Source organism: Desmodus rotundus, chromosome 12 (genome assembly GCF_022682495.2).
Source record: "Desmodus rotundus isolate HL8 chromosome 12, HLdesRot8A.1, whole genome shotgun sequence".
Classification (NCBI taxonomy): Eukaryota; Metazoa; Chordata; class Mammalia; order Chiroptera; family Phyllostomidae; genus Desmodus; species Desmodus rotundus.
Genome location: NC_071398.1, coordinates 15,621,919 through 15,641,942, shown reverse-complemented (window position 1 = coordinate 15,641,942; position 20,024 = coordinate 15,621,919). Strand labels below are relative to the sequence as shown.

The window sequence follows — 20,024 nt, the reverse complement described above, 5'->3', positions numbered from 1 at the left end:
ACTTGTATTCCTGCGGCCAGTACATCAGGGATAGTTACAAGGGAGAAAAGAAGCTGGGTAGACAAAGGTGATACCTACCACAAAAACCTAGAATGGGGAGTTGTAAGGATTAACTGAAATGATGGCTATAAAATACTTGGCACAATTTCTTCAAGTAGTAAGCATTCAATAAATGGTAGCTGTTATTAACTCACCTGGCTGTGATGAGTGTAGCAGTTAATCCCTCCTCCTTGATGTGCCACTCTTTAATCTTAGCCATGTTCTGAAAGTTGAAAAAGACAAACTCACTCCCATTCAACTAAAAAGGCTATTTATTGAAGTAATACAATGATGTTACAAGGATGCATTTCATGTGGCCTAGGAAGCTAGGTGTTAGTAAGTGCATGGTGCATGAGTGCTAGGACTACAGAATCCTCTGCTCAGCCAGCACACATATATCCTGGGCTCCCTCTCTCTCAGTGAAGATGTGCTGAGATTCAGAGACTGGTTGGGTCTAGGCCAGGCCTCACACACAAAGTGGTCTCCTTTGGGTCTTTTAGAACTGTCTTTACAAACTTCCATAGCAGTAGGGTAGCACTCAGTTGGTTACAATTCATGCCATTCTTACAAATAGTCCACTATGAGGGTCCCCAAACAATCAGCAGCAAAATGAGTTCCTGATAGGCATCTTGGCTAATCAACAAGGCATTTGAGTATAATCACCCCCTACCAAACCATGTATCAGACAACACAAATGTGGCGTTGGCATTGTGTGCATGCTAAGCATGGAACATAATAAATGTATCTGTTGAATGGTTAAGATCTTGGAAGGACAGATCAACTCAGGAGTATCCCACCTTGCTCCACATATGAGACATTGAGCTAGACATCCCATATTTCAGCCCTGAGGAACACTTTTTTCTGCAAAAATTATGAAGAACCCTGGTTGGGTAGTTCACTTGGTTGGAGAGCCATCCCATACACTAAAAGGTTGTGGGTTCAATCCCATGAGGGCACATATCTGTGGTGTAGGATCAATCTCCAGCTGGGGCATGATGGGAGGCAACCAACTGATGTCTCTCTCTCTCTCTCTCAAATTAATAAACACATCAGATGAGTAAAAAAAAAAAAAAATTACGAAGAACGTTTGGGAGCTGCCTCATGTTGTCCAGGATAAGGATCATGGATCCTGCTACCTGGCATGCAAGAAAGCCAGGAAGAAAGGTTCACCATCAACATCACTCATACCACTCCTCCCAATGACTCATCAAGATGGGAAAATTTGCTTATCTTAGGGAGATGCTCTTGTTATTAAAGGGATCAATGTCCACAGTTGCTTCTAAATTTATCTGCACTGTTGGTACCAATGACCCAACAAAGGTTCTTGAAATTCCTTTAGGATAGCCTATGAAATTCCTTTAGGGGACATCAGGACTAGAGTAGGCTACTGAAGCACAGCTCTCAGGCTTTACTGTTGGAAAAGTACCAGAGAGCTTAAAAGTTAACTTTTTTTGGTGAAATATTTCCTTGGCACACATGCTGATTTAAAGACAAATTTTATGGCAGGAGATAATTGGATTTATACTTCTCTACAGTAAAATTAATTTGGGGGAAAATTCTTGTCTTAGTTTTGTGTTATTTCCCCATTGATCCAATATAGGAAGCGTGGGGCAGTGCAGAGTAAGAGAACTTAATAGTTCTATAAAACTGACATGTTAGCTGAAAGTATAATTATGATATTTGGAAAATGGAAAAAAGTCACCAGTTCAACCATGTACAGTTTCTGTTAACATTTTGGTTTACAAGCTTCTAACAAGTTGCTTTAAATAAGTTTGTGACAAATCTCCATGCCTTGCTGCCTTACACTTTTATGAGTTCCCAATGTGTCCAACTCATGAGTGCTCATTAAATGTTTGTGCATCTGATCTAAAATTTATTTAAAAGCCCTCTGAAGGTCCGCTTTCTCTTTAGTACTTTACTACTTTTCTTTCTCTATAGTAAAGTATTACCTAAATCTTACCGCGTATTCCCATACAAGTAGTGTAGTATGGAGATACCAGTTGCATCTTGTGGCCAAGTATGTCAGTTCCCACATCTAATCTGGCTTACATGCAATGCACATTTTATTTCAAGCTTCTTAATATTCTATTAAATTGAAACTTCAATGTGTGAAAAAGAAAAACAAACCTAAAAGCCCTCTGAATTCCAAAATACCTTTTTCAGTGTCAAGACCCTGGGGCCAAAGATCCAGGAGACCTGCATCCTCAGCTTTGCCATTATAAGCTGTGTAAGACTGTGCAAACCACTTCACATCTTTGGTTTTCAGTTTCTTCATCTGTACAATGAAGTAGTTGGAGCAGTTGATCTAATTCTTTGAATGGTGAATTTTTGGAGGTGGAACTGGTTTCCATGGTGAATTCAATGTAAAAGCTGCACTTGAGTGCAGTTGTCAAGCAATTTTAAAAAGAAGTTTTGGTCATTACTGCAGGACTTGTTTTCTATAAAAAATGCTGTAAACAGTAATAGTTAAAGTCAAAATGTTTAAGTTGGTAATCTCCGTATATAAGTTAAAAAGCTTTATAAAATCCAATGTATAGGCGTATCATTTCCAACAGGTTATACATGGTTGTAGTTGTTTTTACAAATTTGTAACCAGATCTGAGAATGTGGCTTTTATTTATTGGATAAAAAAAAAAGTCTACCAGCACAGTTTTCTCTGCACACAACATACAAACGCACATAATTCATTACATTCTCAAGCTTTCTCCCCAGTACAAATCTTTTGATACCAAATAATAATATTTTAGCTAAAGCTTTTTGCACATTCTTTAATTTCAGGGTTCCTAAAGTTTATTTCGCATATGAATTCTCTGGTGTTTAGTGAGAGCTGAGCTTCGACTGAAGTTTTTCCCACATTCCTTACAAGCGTAGGGTTTTTCTCCAGTGTGAATTCTCTGATGATCATGCAGGTTGGTTTTCTTTCGGAAGGCTCGCCCACATTCATTACATTCATAGGGTTTTTCTCCAGTATGAGTTCTCTCATGTTGAATGAGGGATGAACTCTGACTGAAGGCTTTCCCACAGTCAATACATTCATAGGGTTTCTCTCCTGTGTGGGTTCTCTCATGTTGAGTAAGTGACGAGCGTCGACTAAAGGCTTCTCCACACTCATTACATTCATAGGGTTTTTCTCCAGTATGAATTCTATGATGCTCTATGAAACTTGTACTCCTTTTGAAGGCTTTTCCACATACATTACATTGATAGGGTTTTTCTCCAGGATGAGAAATAGGTTGTTGACTGAAGGTCTGCTCACAATCATAGGGGCTCTCTCCGGTATGGATCTTCTGATGCTCAGAAAAGTCCGTAAAGTGACTGAAGTCTTCCCCGCAGTCATTACAATGATAGGATTTCACTTCAGACAGAGTGCTTTCATCTTGAGTAAGAGATGAGCTGTGCTTGAAATCTATGCTGTAGTTATTGCTTTGGTAAGGTTTTCCTCTCTTATGTATCCTCATATGTTTATAAAGGGATGGGCTCTGACCAAAAGCCCTCCCACATATGCTACATTCAAAAGGTTTTTCTCCTGTATGAGTCCTCTCATGCTGGACAAGGGAAGAACATCGACTAAAGGCTTTCCCACATTCCTTACATTGGAAGGGTTTCTCTCCACTATGTGTGACCTCATGTTGAGTGAGGGATGTGCCATGCCTGAAAGACCTTCCACATAAGTTACATCGATAGGGTTTTTCTCCAGTGTGAATTCTCTGGTGTTGAACAAGGGAGGAGCTACGCTGGAAGGCTTTCCCACAGAGACTGCACTGATAGGGCTTCTCTCCAGTATGTGCATTCTCGTGCTGGCCAAGGGATGAACTATGCCTGAAGGCCTTCCCACACACATTACATTCAAAGGGTTTTTCCCCTGTGTGAATTCTCTGATGCTCGGTGAGCTGTGTCTTCCAGAGGAAAGTTTTCCCACAGTCAGTGCATTCATGGTGTTTCTTCCCAGCATAAATTCCCTGATCTGTACCATTGGGGAAAGCTCCCTCTCCTTTATGAGTTTTCTCATGTTTGTTAAGTGATGATCTATGAATAAAAGCTTTTCTACATTTGTTACATTTATATGGTTTCTTTTTGGCAAGGATATTATTCTCATTAAGTGAGTCTGAATTACATCCCAAATTGATTCCAAGTGTATCACATTCACTAGACCTTGAAGGAATGTTCAGTTGTGTGACCAGGTCTGTGTTCAATCTAGAGTTTTCACCAAATTTATCATGCTCAAAAGTTTCCTCCGGTGTGATTTTCTTCTGGATGGATACATCTGGCCCCAGATATCTCTTCCAGTTTTCTTGGTGCCTCTCTAAATGACTACTCACATCCCAAGCATCTTCTAATGTGGCATGCGAGAGACCATCTGTGCGAAGGGATACTTCAGATGTGCTCTGCTGCAGATTTGATGATTTGGCTTCAGGCCTGGTCTTCCAGTCTGAAAGAAATCCAAAGTGCAAAAGTCCCCTATTCCCTCTGCTGAAACAAACTGCTACAGCAGGAATGAAGAAATGACAGAGATTCAAATTATACATGATTCTGTTTTGAAATTAGTCCTGTAGCTCGGGGAGAATACCCACCATGGAGGAAAGGAAGAGTGAAGAGGTATGATAGTGCAGACTGCAGATCCAGAGTGAATGGTAAGTCCAGAATTGGGGAGCCCACCTAGGAGGGCTGGTTAGGGAGTCAGGAAATAAGTGATTATGTGACTGTTAGGTATAGATAAAAGGGAACAGCATCACAGTCCATCCCGTAGGATCCTGTCTGCTCTCCATGACTCCTGTCCATTTTACAAACCACCACACGCACTCTATCTTCCCAATACTTCTATTTCATAATTTCTTTAAAGTCACCTCTGAGGCTCCAGATATTCGAGCCATGCAGAGAAAACCTATAGCAATGTTTCTTTGATATTCTTGGAGATCAAGGGCTGGATGGCACAAGCGGAGAGAAGTACTGCAGTAGGCAAATCATCCTTGCCCTTACAACCAGGGCTGTGGTTTTAGTCTATTTACATTCCGGTTCTACACTAGCCTCCTCTCTTAACAAAAAAAGGATTTATTTTAATATGCCTAATAAGTTGACCTCTAAAAACCATTAATAAATATTGAGCTCTAGTTAATGATATACACATGGAAAAATGTAGGGATGAAATGTACTCATTCTGCAACTCAAAAGCATCAAAAAGATAAATTGGCTGATGGATAGATGACGAGATATGTGATAAAGCAAATATAATAAAATGTTAACTATAGAATTTTGGTGGTAGGTATATGATGTTCACTATATAATTTTTCAACTTCTCATATATTTGAACATTTTCATAATGAAACATTAGGAGGGAATAACCCAGCAACGAAGGGGCCCTAACCCCTTTACCCTGTAACAAGACTTGAGTCTAAATTCCTGAGGACAGAGAATGCTTAGTATTTCCTTTAGAACACTTCTTAGTGGGAAATTCAAGAAATGTTTATTGAAATAAATGTATAATTAAGTTCTGTCCCAAGCCAGGTTCCATAACAATCAGTAATTTCTGACTGTCTTCTACATACTTTGTACCACAGACAAAATATATAGAAATAAACTAGACTCTTTAGGAGCCTGAAATCCAAGAACAGAAACAAACTCAATTTTTTGACAACTAAAAAAAACAAAAAAGAAAAAAATCATCAGATGGTATATTATTAAATCTGAATTTGTGTGGTAGAGATGATACAAATGGTATTTGTGATCAGGGAAGTAAGAAGTAGATATATTAGTATATATTAGGTTTCATGAATTAGACTTTGAACTTAAAGAATAGATAGCTTTGGATAGACAGAAAGTATTATCTAGTGAGGGAAAGTATATGCCACCTACAAAGAACATTAAAAAGAAGCTAAACCCAAGTGAAGGAACAGAAAGACAGTACTAGAAGGCTGATGCAGACATTTAAATCGAGGGAGTTTGCTTCTTATAATGAGGTACAGGAAGTAATAGCAAGGTTTTTTCAGAGGGGGCTGGTTTATGAAGATAAAGCATTAAAATCCAATATGGCCCACCAAATGATGAACAGATAAACAAAATTTGGTATGTGCATACGATGGAATAAATACAACGGAATGAATACCAAAAAGATGAAGTAATACATACTACCACATGGGCCTTGAAAACATACGAAACGAAAGAAACTAGGCACTAAGGGCTATATATTCTGATTCCATTTATAGAACATACCTAAAATAGGCAAATCCATACAGAGAAAAAGTAGATTAATGGATGCCAGGAGCTGGGGGTGATGGGAAATAGAAAGTGACTGCTAATGGGTATAAGGATTCTTTTTGGGGTGTTAAACATGTTCTGTAATTAGATAATGGTGATGGTAACACAACTCTGTATATATCCAAAAATCACTGAACTGTACACCTTAAAAGGATGAATTTTATGTTTTGTGAATCATATCTCAATAAAGCTATGATTTAAAAAATCCAATATAGCCCTGGCTGGGGAGCTCAGTGGGTTAGAGCGTCAGGGCACATGCAGGAGTCAACCAATGAATGCATGGGTGGGTGGTAGATAACAGTAATCTAAGCCTGGGGCTTGGTTTAAGATGTCACTAGTGGAAGTTAAAAAGCAGGAAAATCTAAGATACTTCTCAAAGGAGGAAAATAACCTGGGTTGAAAGAAAAAGACTAACTATGGTGTCTGGTCTAACAGGCAAGGGAAGAAAGGGGTGATGGGCAAAGTGGCAAAATGTGCTGGCTGGGGGTGAAAGAGGATTAATTTAGATTTTACATCTAATAAGAATTGCGTGGGACTTCCAAGTGGAGGTGTCCTGTAAAAAGAAAACAGTGACCAGGATATAAGTAAGGATGGTTGCTGAGTCTATAGCAAAAATAAAGAGCTGCAAGTACCAGAAAGGAGGTACCTTTTTGCAATAGAGAAAGAAGGGGTGGAGGCTGGAGGACAGCCTCCTTAAGGCAAACTTGCATAGAGGGGAAAGCAAGGAAAACCAAAGACTGAAAGCCAAGAAGCACTTAATAATTAGGGAGACCAAGAGAGAATGATACTCGAGTAACTGTGGAGGGAGGCAGTGAATCAAATCGGCATGAACACAGAATGGATGGAAGACCATGTTGTTCCCTAGACAGGTGTAGTCAGGGAAGGAAGTTTAAAAACGAGCTATGAAGGGAGGAAGAATCAAAGCTGTGGCTATTTCCTGTAAGTCTGGGGCAGCCGACAGTGAAAGCAGTAAGACAAAACAAGGAAGAGACATGGAAATTTAATTATGTCTGAATGAGTAAGAAAAGGAATCGTTAAGGATGGGAGATTGAGGACATCAGAGGAGAAAATAATCCACCCAGCAGGGTTACAGGACAGAGAGAGATGGTGCACTGAGTGTAGAACAAAGGGGCATCTTTTCCCCTGAGACCTACCAGTACACCCTACTGGAGAAGGGAGACATACAAAGGTGTCACCCAGGAGATGACTTGGCCTCCTCTGCCAGTCTATGAGCTCCCAGGACATCAATTGGAAGGTCCTTCCCCCTCCCTCAGCTGTGCATTGTCTAAACTGATTCCCACAGGCCTGATTCTCACTCATTTACCTGGACAGAAAGATCTTTGGATTCCTCCCTCTGACAGCCACGGCTCTTCTCCTTGCTCCAATTTGAAGATCACCTCTGGCTTGGAAACTTGATATCCTGCTCACAGGTAAAAACACAAGATTTGGTTGTTTGTGCAAGTGATCCAAGAACCCTCCTACAAGTCAGTACTAGTCCTTGATCCTCAGGAACTCTGAAGGAAAAGAAAAGGTGTACTTGAGTCATGCAATCAAATGGTCTGTTTCCAGTTCTGCGAAAGAAAGATCTTTTACCTAAAGAGCAGGCTCAGAAACCCGTAAGGCCAGCTCCCAGAGAGATGAATAAGCTCTGACCCTGAACACCCACACCCTGCTCACGGTCACCCAAGCTACAGTTATAGAGCCTCACAACCTTAACAACTGAAAGAGAAAAGACCCACGACTAGGCAATACACTGAGATGTGGTCCTTACCAAGAGAAACCAGGTTGCTGTAGTTCTCCAGCATCACGTCCCTGTACAAGCGCCTCTGAGCAGGGGCCACGTGGTGCCATTCTTCCTGGGTGAAGTCCACAGCCACGTCCTTGAATGTCACTGATTCCTGTAGGATCACATTCCTGCTCAAGTAGGATCAACCCCACAAACATTCCCATGGCAATACTGGTAACACACTGTAGGGTCTATTACAAATGATGATCATACATTTAAAATCCTGAGGTGGCAACGCTGGGTTAAATATACTGGTCGTTTACCTAACTGTATAATCTAATATTCAGGTCGGAAAGTCATGAGGAGCAGTATGTCCTACAATCCTTAGCTTTTATCTTATTTCCCTTCCAAGCCAAGCCTTTTTATACAACCACCAATTCCTCCCTGCCCGTGCACTTCCTTTGTTACAAAATCCAAATATAGTAGAAGTAAAAAGTGGCAGCCCTCCTGCACCCCCATCACCAACCCTAATTTATTCCCTAGAAATTATCTCTGGTACCAGTTTGGTGCATACACTTGAGAGTTCCTTTTCTATGTTTATTACACTGTGTCTCGTTTTGTGAAATACCATAAATATTGTTCTACAACTTATTTTTACATTTAGCTATGTATGTTGCAGATCTTCCCATAGCAGTTCATATTAACTTCACCTTATTCCTTTGAATTACTTTATAGCACTCCACAGTACAGGTGTATCACAGCTTACCCGTTACCTAAAGCCAACAGCACCCAGTGTACTGAGAGTAAGAGTCAACCACCCCCCCCCCCCCCCACTCACTGGGCTCTAGCCATGCTGACCTTGTTGATCCCTGACACATCAAGCTTGTTCTCACCTGAGGCCTTTATGTTTGTTCCTCCCTCTCCCTCTACAATCTCTACAAGGTTGACAACTAGTTACTACTGGCTATTTAGGTCTTAGCTCCAGCATCACTTCCTCAGAAAAGCTGTCTTAGCACCATCCTCTAAATTACTCTCCATCACACTACCATGCTTCATCTTCGTCCTGAACCAGTTCTCTCTCACTGTCCAAATTCCTGTCCCCTGAACTCAGGAACCAAATAGATTCGAATAAAAAGGATACTTGTACTTCTAACCATTATTTGAGATTGCTTACTTGTTAGCTTATCACCATGTCCTATTTGACATTTCTCCTTTGATCCTGGTTAGGTTTCTATCTCAAGAAGGATGCAATAAAGTATGGCAAAGACAGTACAAAAAGATGTTGAAAGCAGAGCCACGAGTTTGCTGGAGCAGTGAGGGAAGGTTACTTGGAGGTTTCTGCCTTAGTCCATGACCTTCTCCCCATGTGGTTGGGTATAGCCGAACTGGACCTCTTTCAGTTTCCTGGGAAGGACTGGTCTCTCCCCACCCTCCCACCAGTCTTTCTTTCCCTTCCTATTCCATTTCATACCTTTCATACTTCAGATGTTGGTTAGCAGATTTTCAGTGAAGCCTTCTGATCCCCCAATGGAGGGTTAATCCCTGTATTATGGGTTTTAAACCACATGGCACGCCCACCACTATTCAAGCAGACTTAGTAATCTATGTAATGATTATTTTCCTAGTTAGACGGTGAGCATCAATGAGGGCAACTATATATTTGTCTTTAAGCTCTAAAACACTAGTGTCCAGCAAGTGCCTGACCCACACTACACATGTGTTTCCTAACTGAACTGAGCCTTAAGGAGACAGCTGAGATCTGAACTTCAGAGAAATGGGAGTGGGCCCATCTACTGAGTGAGATGCATGACTGCATCCACAGATAACACTGGCCCCTCCGTGTCACCATATCCCTGTGGTTGTGCCCCATAGGAACAAGGAAGGGTTGATATGTAGCAGACTTTTCTGACCAAGGTTAGGGCCATATAAGGTAACACTAGGTATTTACTAGGTGTCTGACTTTACCATATGCACTGAGGCAGAATAAAAGTGCCAATGAAAAAATACCGCAGTCCTTGAACAGGTTTCAGTTTAAAACATGTTGCTATTAGAGCATGGTATGAGACCATGCACAGTAAAGTGAGGAGCTACAAGCGTGCAGTACAGAGAAGACTGGGAGAGGCACAGAAGCTTCAAGGTAGGCTATACACTAGGCTTTAAAAGTAAGTACCATTTAGACGGAAGAAGGAATAGTGGGAATCCAATCCAGGGACTGAGAAGCTCGAAAAGGGAAGCTAGACTGGAGATGCACACGGCCATTGGCAGAAAAAGGGTTTGGACAAAGGCAGACACTTTAAGTTAGGCTGTGAGAAATAACAGCCTCTTCCCGTTGCCTACTCTGTCCTCTACACGCACAGCCCCTTTGGTTTAGTTAGAGATAGTTGGCGGCCAACCTGGATTCCTTTGCTTACCAGGTTGCCCATATTTAACACAAGGTCTCCTTTATTCTACTTCCCCAAATAGGATGCACTAATGGTAAAGAACACGCTGAGCAGTAAACAAATGTCCACTCCAGCCATTCATGGCAGGGCAGCAAGTAGCCTCTGTTCTACTCTTGGTCCCACGAACTCTTTTCCTTACGCACTATCGGCCACTTCTCTAGAACACAAATTTGATCATGCCTTACAAACCTTTAATTTCCCCCCACTTTCCCCTGTTCCTACCACCTCACCCATCCACGCCACCATCTCTTACCTGGATGATTGCTAAAACCTCTTAACTTGCCTCCCTCCTCTTCCACTCAGGTCTTCCTCCCAAGTCTGTTTTGACATAAAACAACTAAAATAATCTTATTAAAACATGTCAGATCAAGTCACTTTTTTGTTTTAAAGCCTCTAATGGCATCTTAATTCAGCCCAATTAAAAGCCAAATCTTTACGGTGGCCTACATGGGCCTTCCCAATCTGGCCCCCCACTGTTGCCCTGGCTTCATTTTGAACCTCATCCCTGACCTACTGCCCTCTCCACTTCACTCACCTCGTCCTCCCTACAGTTCCCGGACACACTACACATGCTTCCGCTCTGGGGTCTTTGCTCTGACTGTTCCTCTACTTGGAAGCCTCTCCCTGCAGATATGCACGTGGCTCCCCACTCACTTCCTTCAACTTTTTGCTCAAATGTCACCTCATCAGAACAACCTTTCCTGACTTTCCTACATAAAACAGCAACCCCGCCGTGGACTGTCACTCTTATTTTCCTTTTCCGTAGTCCTTACCATGACATGCCATATTTTTGGTTACAGTCTGTATCCCAAAGCAGAATGTAAACTCCAGGAGAGCAGGAATTTTATTTTCTTTATGGTGGAATCTCCATTGCCTAGAGAACAGACCTGGCACACAGTGGGTGCTCCAGAAACATTTAATAAATATGTTTCTTAAGATTCAAAATTAGATTCCTTAGTGTGAGTTTCAGAGCCCTTCATTAAACCAGTCTCCACCTTACTTCCACAGCCTCAGCTCTCTCTGGCTTCTCCCCTCTACACCATAATTCAGTGTGCAGAAGAGTTAGAGTTCCTTGAAATCAAAGGATCTCTTTTGTCTCTGCAAGTACTGCTTCAAAACACTAGGCCTTCCTTCCTCTGCCTAACACACATTCTCTCCTTGGGGGTTCATTCCTATCCCCAGGTCTGGTCTAAGAGCCCTCTCCTATCCGCTCCCCCCGCCCCCCAAGGCTCCCCTCCCTGGGCCTGTCTCCAGCACAGCTCATGGCACACGTGACATGGTGTCTGTTATTTAATATTCACTCTGCTCCTGGAGGGTCAAGACCTTGTCTCAGGCACCTTCAAATCTCCACAATCATTTTGGTACATAAAAAACAATCAAGAGTTTCAAAGATTATGTAGGTAAAAATACACTCTGAGATCCATGGTGTGAGTTAGCCACTCTGAGTTAGACCAACTTTAGGGCATTCTCAACACTGCAGGTCACACCTCGGACTGCAATAAAATGACCTAGTAACACCATGTATACACTAGTCACCCTTCTTCCAGATATAACGGGACTTCACCAACACCTTTTAATATAACACACAGATGATTTATTATAGAATTGTACACCTGAAACTTAGGTAATTTTATTAATGTCACCCCAACAAATTCAATAAAAAAGTAAAAAAAAAATAACAAGTATCGAATGTTTCCCTTCCTCATGTTAACATAAAAGGACCCTGGCGAAAAGTAAAGTCCAAAGCCAAGAACTGGAAACAGGACATACTAAGCGGACAAGGCTCAATTTCATGGGCCCCTAAAAGCTCTGCACCTAATAAGTGTGTAAACTGAAGACCTCCAAGAGATCCAACTTGCTCATCTACAACGTGGGTTCTCTGAAATAAAGAAGAGTTTTTGCCCTGGTTGGTGTGGCTCAACGGGGTGAGTGCTGGCCTGTGAACTAAAAGGTCACTGGCTGGATTTCCAGTCAGGGCACATGTCTGGGTTGCGGGCATGTGAGAGTCAACTGATAAATGTGTCTCTCACATATTGATGTTCCCCCCCCCCTTTCTCCCTCCCTTTCCTTCTCTCTGAAAGTAAATAAATAAAATCTTAAAAAAAAAAGTTTTAAGAGCAGATGAGTGGAAAGGGCACTTCCTAAAAGGATAACGTGCTAATATAAATAGTCATTCAACTCTAACATATACCACTCCTAGAGCAGAAATCAGTTCAAACTCTAACTCAGGACACTGTAACTTTGAAACTTTATAAAACTGAAAACCAGAGAATGGTAACTAATGTGTAAAAATAATCTAATTTATAAATACTACCACTCCAAGATTAGGTTAGTTTGCCCAGTAAGAATACATTAATTTTACTGGCCTATGGTATGGTGTTTCCATTCAAGTTCTCAGTGCTCTCTGATACCAGACCAATAATAGTTTGGTGAGCTGTTGAGTCAATAGCATACCTAACAACTGAGTACAAAGGAGAAAACTACTATTGGCCTTTACACACATATACAAATGCCCTATTAGGCTAACGGCATCACCATGCAGGGTTGTCCAACCTGTACCACACTGGAAGAAGAGTTGTCTTGGGCCACACATTAAATACACTGCAACACGTAATCACAGAAAAGTCCCACAATGTTTTAAGTAAATTATGACTTAGTGTTGGGCCACATTCACAGCCATCCTGGGCTGCATGTGGGCTGCAGGCTGGATGCCCCTGACAGTATTCCACCTGGAAATCTGGACTCTACATTTTTCTTTTATGCCCTGGAATCACCAAGAGCCTCAAAAATGTCTCCTATACTCAGTCCCTTCTCTTCATCTTCAAACTAGCTCAAATTCTCCCGTGCCAAAAATGCCATTAAGCCAGGCAATAACTTTCTAGATCTACGCTGTCTAATACTGTAAACCTCTAGCCACACGTGGCTACTGATCCTTGCGATGTGGCCAGTCCAAATCAGATGTGTGGTAAGGGTAAAACACACACTGTATCTCAAAGACTTAGTACACCCCCACGAAAGTGAAAAACCTCATTAATTATTTAAAAATATTGATTTACAAAGAAATGATAATATTTTAGCTATACTGGGTTAAATAATAGATTACAAAAAATGAATTTCACCTGTATCTTTCTACATTCTGGCCACTAGAAAACTTAAAATGGCACTGGCAGCTGATATTTGTTTCAGATAGCACTGTCCTACACCTGCACCTCGGGCCATTCTCTTTAGGCTGCTGAATCAACTTTCTCCCAAACTGTGCCTCCTGCCAGACACCACATGCTTCCACCATGTGGAATCTCTGCCCTGATCGTACCACTCTGCTTTGTGTCTCCTGGCCTTGCACATACTGTTCTGACTAGTTCTACAGGAGAAATTCCTAGTCATCCTTCCAGAACCAAATGTCCCTTCCTTCTGAAGCTTTCCAGATCCTTCCTTCATCCTCTCCCACCCCCTTCTGTATTTGGCCCACATCTCCATTTCAGAACGGGCTATTTACTCATGATTTTCTCCCTCGACAATTTATAAACCTCCTTTTCATCTTAGTATCTCCAGGACCAAGCATATTGAAATTGTCCACAATCACACGGGCAATTTAAAAAAACTTGCCCATGCATGAAGGGCCTTGCCAAACAACTTTTTTTTTTTTTTTTTTTTGCCTGGGGGATAGAGGCGTCTTCCAGTAAAAACTATAAAACCTATAGGACAAATTTAAAAAAAGCTGTAAGCACTTCAAACAACCTTTAAAAGCTCCAGCTAACATACTGTACATTAAACACTCACCACAGGCCAGGGACTGAGCTCAGTCCTGTATGTGCGCTCTCTCACTGAAGTTCCTCATTGAAGCCTTGCTGTCACCCCGAGGGGAGCAGGTCCCTTTCCTTGACTGGGTCTGAAATGTGACCCTGGTTAAGAACCACTGCCTGGCATGGAGCAGGCACACCAAAAATGTTGGAGTGAATAGAGTCTGGGCAACTCTTGCTGAAAGAAAACGGGAGTCATTCTGATTTTTTAAAAAATGACAGATTAGTGAGTTAAATTCTTGGATTATAAAAAGAAGTGGCAAACAGAAAACGATGACTTTAATAGCCAAATCTAAAAGCTGGTTCCTCTTAAACATTAGCCAACCAGAGAAACCTCTGATACATTGAGTAAAAAAAGAAAAAATAAATTAATTTAAAGACAAGGGGATAAGCAAACTAGAAAAATACAACAGCAGTATGTTAAGAAATGTGAAAAAGCTTAATGAATAATTTTTAATGTTAAATTACCAAGGTTGACACAAAAAAGTAGAAACCTTAGTAACCGAGGAGGAAACAGAGAAAATTGTTCCCAAATCATCCTCTCTATAAAAATGCTGGATCTAAATATTTTATAGGTAAATTGTTTTAAGACAGAAAAAGATGAAAAGCAACCTGAAAGTCTACAAATTAAGGATAAGCAAGACACCAAAAGTTGTCAAAGATCTCTTTCCCTGAGGGCTATTTTACTGAAGGATATAAAGAATGCTTTAAAATTGTGTTTTCAAAACATTATCTACTGTAACCAATGGGATTTTATCTGAGTATCATTTGTAATAGTAAAAATTTTAGAAACAACCTAAATGTCCTATGAGGAATGGTTAACAAATTTGGTAAGTCCATGCAAAGCAATATAATACAACCATTGAAAGTGATAAAAAAGAAAAATCCTCATACAAATTGTATGAAATTTAAAATACTATAATTGAAAATGTTTAAGGGAAAAATATGGACAGGTAGAAAAAAAGAAAATTCATCAAAAAAAATAGAAGTGCTAAAGAAGAGGTAACAAATGATTTTCTTCTACGAAAAAGTCTGTATTGTATATATGCTCACAATACTTTATAATAAAATAAAAATAGTACCAGACATAGAAAAGCCAGGAAAAGAATCATGTTTGGGGGTTTTTTCCCCCTCATTTTTTTTATCCTCACCCTAGGACATGCTTAAAGAGAAGGGAATGGAGGGCGAGAAAGGGAGGGGAAGAAACATCCGTGTGAGAGAGAAACACTGATCGGCTGCCTCTTACCTCTGACTGGGGATCAAAACCACAACCTAGGCATGTGCCCTGAGCGGGAATTGAATCTGCAACCTTTTGGTTTATGGGACAACACTCCACACTGGCCAGGGCAAGATCATATTTTTGAAATAGGCCTTAGAGGAATAGGTTTTGACATCTTAACATTCCCTTAAAGACAAAATTTCTTTAAACTGTTCTGTGAAAGTCATGTTGTTCCATACAATTATTTTACCAAATAATTAGGGTCACTGTAACTAGAAAAATATACTGTTTGCCAAGTCAGGAGCAGAATATGTAGAAAGTGTAAAAGTGCTGCTTGGGGCTAAATAGTTATGAAAGTTGGCTCATGTGACACCCACTTACCACGCATGTACTTTGGAGCGAGCGATGAAAGGAGTTACCTGGCGCTGCCATAAAAGAACCGAAAGTCCAGTACAGAGAAGGATGGGTAAACACATCACTCCATATGACACAAGAACAGTCCTATGACAAGTGTGCACAAGTGCTATGAGAACGCACAAGGAGGGACCTCACCCAGGGTAAGGAGCGTGTGAGCTGAGGCTTAAAGACCAGCTCCAGCCAGCTGACGAAGAGGCTGAGAAAAGGGACTTCTGGACAGAGGGAGCTCGAATGTCCCTGACTGCAAATATCCTGACCTACTTCAGCAAGTGGCTTGGCTTCCCCTGATGACCCAGGAGCACACTGTCTGAGTTCGGGTGACCTGAGCCAGCTTTTGCAGGGTCTGTTCATCCCGATGACCTAACCACAGAGCTCTTGGGATCTGGAATCAACAAAGACCAGGCCCAGTCCCTTTCCACTTCCTCCCTGTCAAGGTAGAACACCAAGAAACCTGGTTTCTACATGAAGTTTTCTTTTAAACTTTCCCTGTTTCTTACCGTTCTTGTGGCTTCAACTTTAAGAAAGGTAAACACCTTTTTTTATTCCTAATTAAACAGTTAGTACACATACTAGAAAAGAATACACAGTATTTACATAGATAAAGCTACTAACGATCCTATAGATTTTAAGGATTTCCAGGGTATCCCCCCTACCCATCTCAGCTCCCATTCCCCTCCCACTGTAGACCACTACAGGTATTTGTTAGCCAAGCCCGAGGGAAAGATCACACCCATCCAAACACCTCTCCAAAGGAGCTAGGACTTTCAAACTCTTGCTCCAACAATTCATCATTCACAACAATTTTTAAGTCGAAGAAGAAACTGTACTAGCTCCCTGCTCAAAAACATCAGCTCAATATACTAGGCTCCTTGCTGCTCCCTGAACACACCACACATCCTGCTGTTTCCAGAGAACTCTTTCCCAGACTTCCTTCAAGTCTGCTCATATGTCACCAATAAGCGTAAGGCTCACCCTAGCCACCCTATTTAAAACCACACTCGCACCACAATCCACAATCTCCCCACTCAATCCTCCCTACCTTTCTCTACTTTTAATTATTTTTCTGAGGTACCGTCACCTCCTAGGATATCATGTAACTTTTCTGTTTACACCTTCTAGGATGTAAGCTCCACAAAGGCAGAAAACCTTTATAAATTGTTTGCTAATATATCCCAGCCACCTAGAAAAGTGTTTTAATACATATTTCAGTGACTATCTGCTGAATGAACATATGAAGGAAGAATAAATCAGTTATCAAGGCCAAAAGAAAGAAGTCCCAAACTCTCTTCTATTCTCAACTACCCATTGTCTACAACCCTCACCCTCACACGGGATAACATTTTCAAGAAAACGCCCCTCACCTTCTTGTCTCCCAACTCCCCTGACCCACCTGGCCAATCAACTCTGTCCTCATCCCCGTCAATGTCACCTGCTGAGACTCTGCCCCTATTCCAAGGTGTCTCCACTGACTTCCCCACAAGCAGAATTTCCCCCTCCCTCTCTGTACTCCCAGCAGCTTCTGGACCTCTGCAGCTACACTTGACACCATCCTTCTTGTGCTCTACTTCTGAGTGAGGTTGTCTTCCCCCACTAATTAACTTTCTGGGTAAGTAGTCGCATGACTCAATTACTCATCTCTTGTATTCTAGAGGGTCATGCTCAGGGAAAGGGACCCAATGATAGAAGGAAATTTCTGCCTAAAAAGCCCCTGTTGTAAATTCACTGTTCTATTCTGTCCTTCAGCCTGAGTTAGGTAACCCAAGTGGACTATGGGGCCATTCTATGAGAATAGCATAAGCAAACCAGAGTGCCTGGGGAACGTAACTTTAAAAGTGAAGCTGAAAGCAGTCCCTGAAACTCACTGCTCAGAACACAAATCCACTTTCACCATTAAAAAGGCAACCCACCTCTGCGGAAAGGATCAGCACCCCCATGAGGTGTTAAGTCATCCTAATTCTCATAGCCTACTGAGACAGAACTTTGTATAGAAAGGTGCTGATGGCAGTGAGTTGCTCTGGCTCACCTCAAACCAAGTAACTGTCTTACTTTAGTATTGTTACTCGGCTTACTCCTTAAGGCTCACTCCTGTAAAACAAAAACATGTAACAGGAAGTAAAAGATATAAAAGCATTTTATATCATTTTATATGGTGTTTAATTTACTGTAAACTGCTTTTTTTTTTTTTTAAACCCTGGCTCCTACTTTTTTTTTTTATTTTTTAAAGACTTTATTTATTTAGAGAGAGGGGAAGGGAGGGAGAAAGAGAGGGAGAGAAACATCAACGTGTGGTTGCCTCTCACGTGGCCCCCACTGGGAACCTGGCCTGCAATCCAGGCATGTGCCCTGACCGGGAATCAAACTGGCGACCCTCTGGTTCGCAGCCCAAGTTCAATCCACGGAGCCACACCAGCAGGGCTGTAAACTGCTTTTAAAGGACATTACTAATTGGTATTTTTACCTAGATTGATTTTGTCTCACAAACATAGTAATTAGAATATGATTTTTCCTTAATTCTAAAGCGAGTATGGATTAAAATACCATCTGGATCTTGTTATATTTTCACCAATATATTCCATGTAAATCAGTGGACAAATTCAGAGTTGTGATGCTTCTAGAAAATGCCTTCTCCCGCACAAGAATAAACAGACTCACAAATCAGCTTCATATTAATTACACTGAAGACTGGAAATCTGGGGATGGGCACTATCATACCTTTGTTAAAGCAGAAAAAGACGTCAAGATATATGAAGACAGGTTTTCCCTGGTTCCCACCCACTCCCACCCGCCTTTCCCCAAGATAGCCCATCTCCGGCCTCTTACTCGGCAAATCCTGACCAGGATTCTTAGGACCCTTAAAGTCTGTTTCCTGGATTAGAAGCTTGGCTCCTCTCTCCTTCACTCACTGACAGTCCCTTCCTCCCATACAGTTTTCTAACCTGTCACCCCAACTTCTCCGTTCCTTATTGACAAGGGTTCAAGAAATTGGCTTGGCACTCAGAATTCTCAACATTGGCACTTTCCAAAACATCCATTCTCAACTCTTCCCAGAAGACCACATGACCCTGGTCCCTTTTTCCCCCTAGCTCTGGACACTTTGGGTTTCACATGGCTGGGAGGCTCCAACAGGGCGACTGAGCCAGGAAGGAGTCTCCAGGATGAGTATGATGCTCTAAACACGTCCTGGGGCCTCGTCGGATGGGACACCCAGGAGTAGAAAGGTCCTCGCTGCTCACCTGGGGTACGTTTGTCGGAGGCCTCGGGGCCATTCCTGCCTCGTCCAGGCCTGCTTCCCAGACAGGGGCTGGGGAGAGAAGAGAGGACCCACTCACCCAGCTGCAAACGCCGACCCCACCACGTCCCACCAGGCCTGCCTCCGCCCCTCAGATACTTCTCCCGCGAGAGGGGTGGAGAAGTGTCTCGGCCCCGCGTGGGCCCACCGTTGCCCCCTCTTCTAAATTAAAGGCTCACCGCGTCCAGGACACCCTCCTCTGGCCACGCCCAGTCCCCCGGCCCCGGCTGGATGGTGGGCGCGGCAGGATGGAGGTGGTGTTAGGACCCGCTTACTCGGACCCCTGCCGCTTAGTTTCCAGATTTTGCGACCTCAGGCCCTCCCAAGGTTTGGAACGTCTCCTCCCGCTCCCGCTGCAGGCTCAATCCTCTCCAATTGGAATATGTGGAGGTGCAGCCCAAAGCGGCCTTGGCCGCCCGCACCGGGGCTGGACAATGGCTGCAACGGCGAAGCAGAGCCGGAAGTGCGCCTGCGCACGTGGAGCTTTGCTCCCGCAACCCCGGTTCCCGGTGAGCTCACGGACTACACTTCCCAGAGACCTCCGCGCGTGGGTTCTCAGAGGCCGTGTGGGAGGACACCGAGCAAGCATCTTTCTGGAGGCAGCGGTGGAGTTCGCTGTAAGGGACTAGCGAGTCGGAGCGGGGCTTGAGTACTCTTAGGTCCACTTCTTGCAATAAGTCACTGGGCGCCTCCTCTTGTGCCAGGGGCACGTTGTTAGTAGTGGGATACGGCAGTATATAGAACACAAAAGACCCTGATTTCAAGGAGTGGCTCGCCCTATAGACGAGAGCGACAATAAAAACGTAAACAGATCAATAAAAAAGTTTAGAGACAGATTTCA

At 42.4% G+C, this 20,024-nt stretch overlaps 1 protein-coding gene, 1 non-coding gene and 1 pseudogene across 2 annotated transcripts; all 3 read right to left on the bottom strand.

The window, feature by feature from the left end:
• LOC112300611 (large ribosomal subunit protein eL28-like) overlaps positions 1-2,269 on the bottom strand; it is a 42,506-nt pseudogene extending 40,237 nt beyond the window's left edge.
• A 547-nt stretch (positions 2,270-2,816) lies between these two features.
• ZFP90 (ZFP90 zinc finger protein) lies at positions 2,817-19,630 on the bottom strand. Its single transcript, XM_071219755.1, has 5 exons — positions 19,363-19,630; positions 19,128-19,195; positions 8,063-8,189; positions 7,616-7,711; positions 2,817-4,468 (listed from the first exon to the last, which is right to left on the bottom strand). The coding sequence occupies exons 2-5, from the start codon at positions 19,158-19,160 to the stop codon at positions 2,823-2,825; spliced, it is 1,902 nt and encodes a 633-aa protein (XP_071075856.1). The 5' UTR covers positions 19,161-19,195; positions 19,363-19,630; the 3' UTR covers positions 2,817-2,822.
• LOC112300879 (U7 small nuclear RNA) lies at positions 14,124-14,188 on the bottom strand. The gene has a single exon (XR_002974428.2). It is a non-coding gene; the product is annotated as a U7 small nuclear RNA (small nuclear RNA).
• Positions 19,631-20,024: the final 394 nt, after the last annotated feature.

What these genes read in the sequence shown, in the direction of transcription:
- ZFP90 (XM_071219755.1), bottom strand. Translation starts at nt 19,160, where the DNA reads ATGGCCCCGAGGCCTCCGACAAACGTACCCCAG. An exon ending in CTCCGACAAACGTACCCCAG is followed by an intron (nt 8,190 to 19,127) that starts GTGAGCAGCGAG and finishes GTGATCCTACAG; the next exon opens with GAATCAGTGACATTCAAGGA. An exon ending in CCAAAGATCTTTCTGTCCAG is followed by an intron (nt 4,469 to 7,615) that starts GTAAATGAGTGA and finishes GATTTCTTTCAG; the next exon opens with ACTGGAAGACCAGGCCTGAA.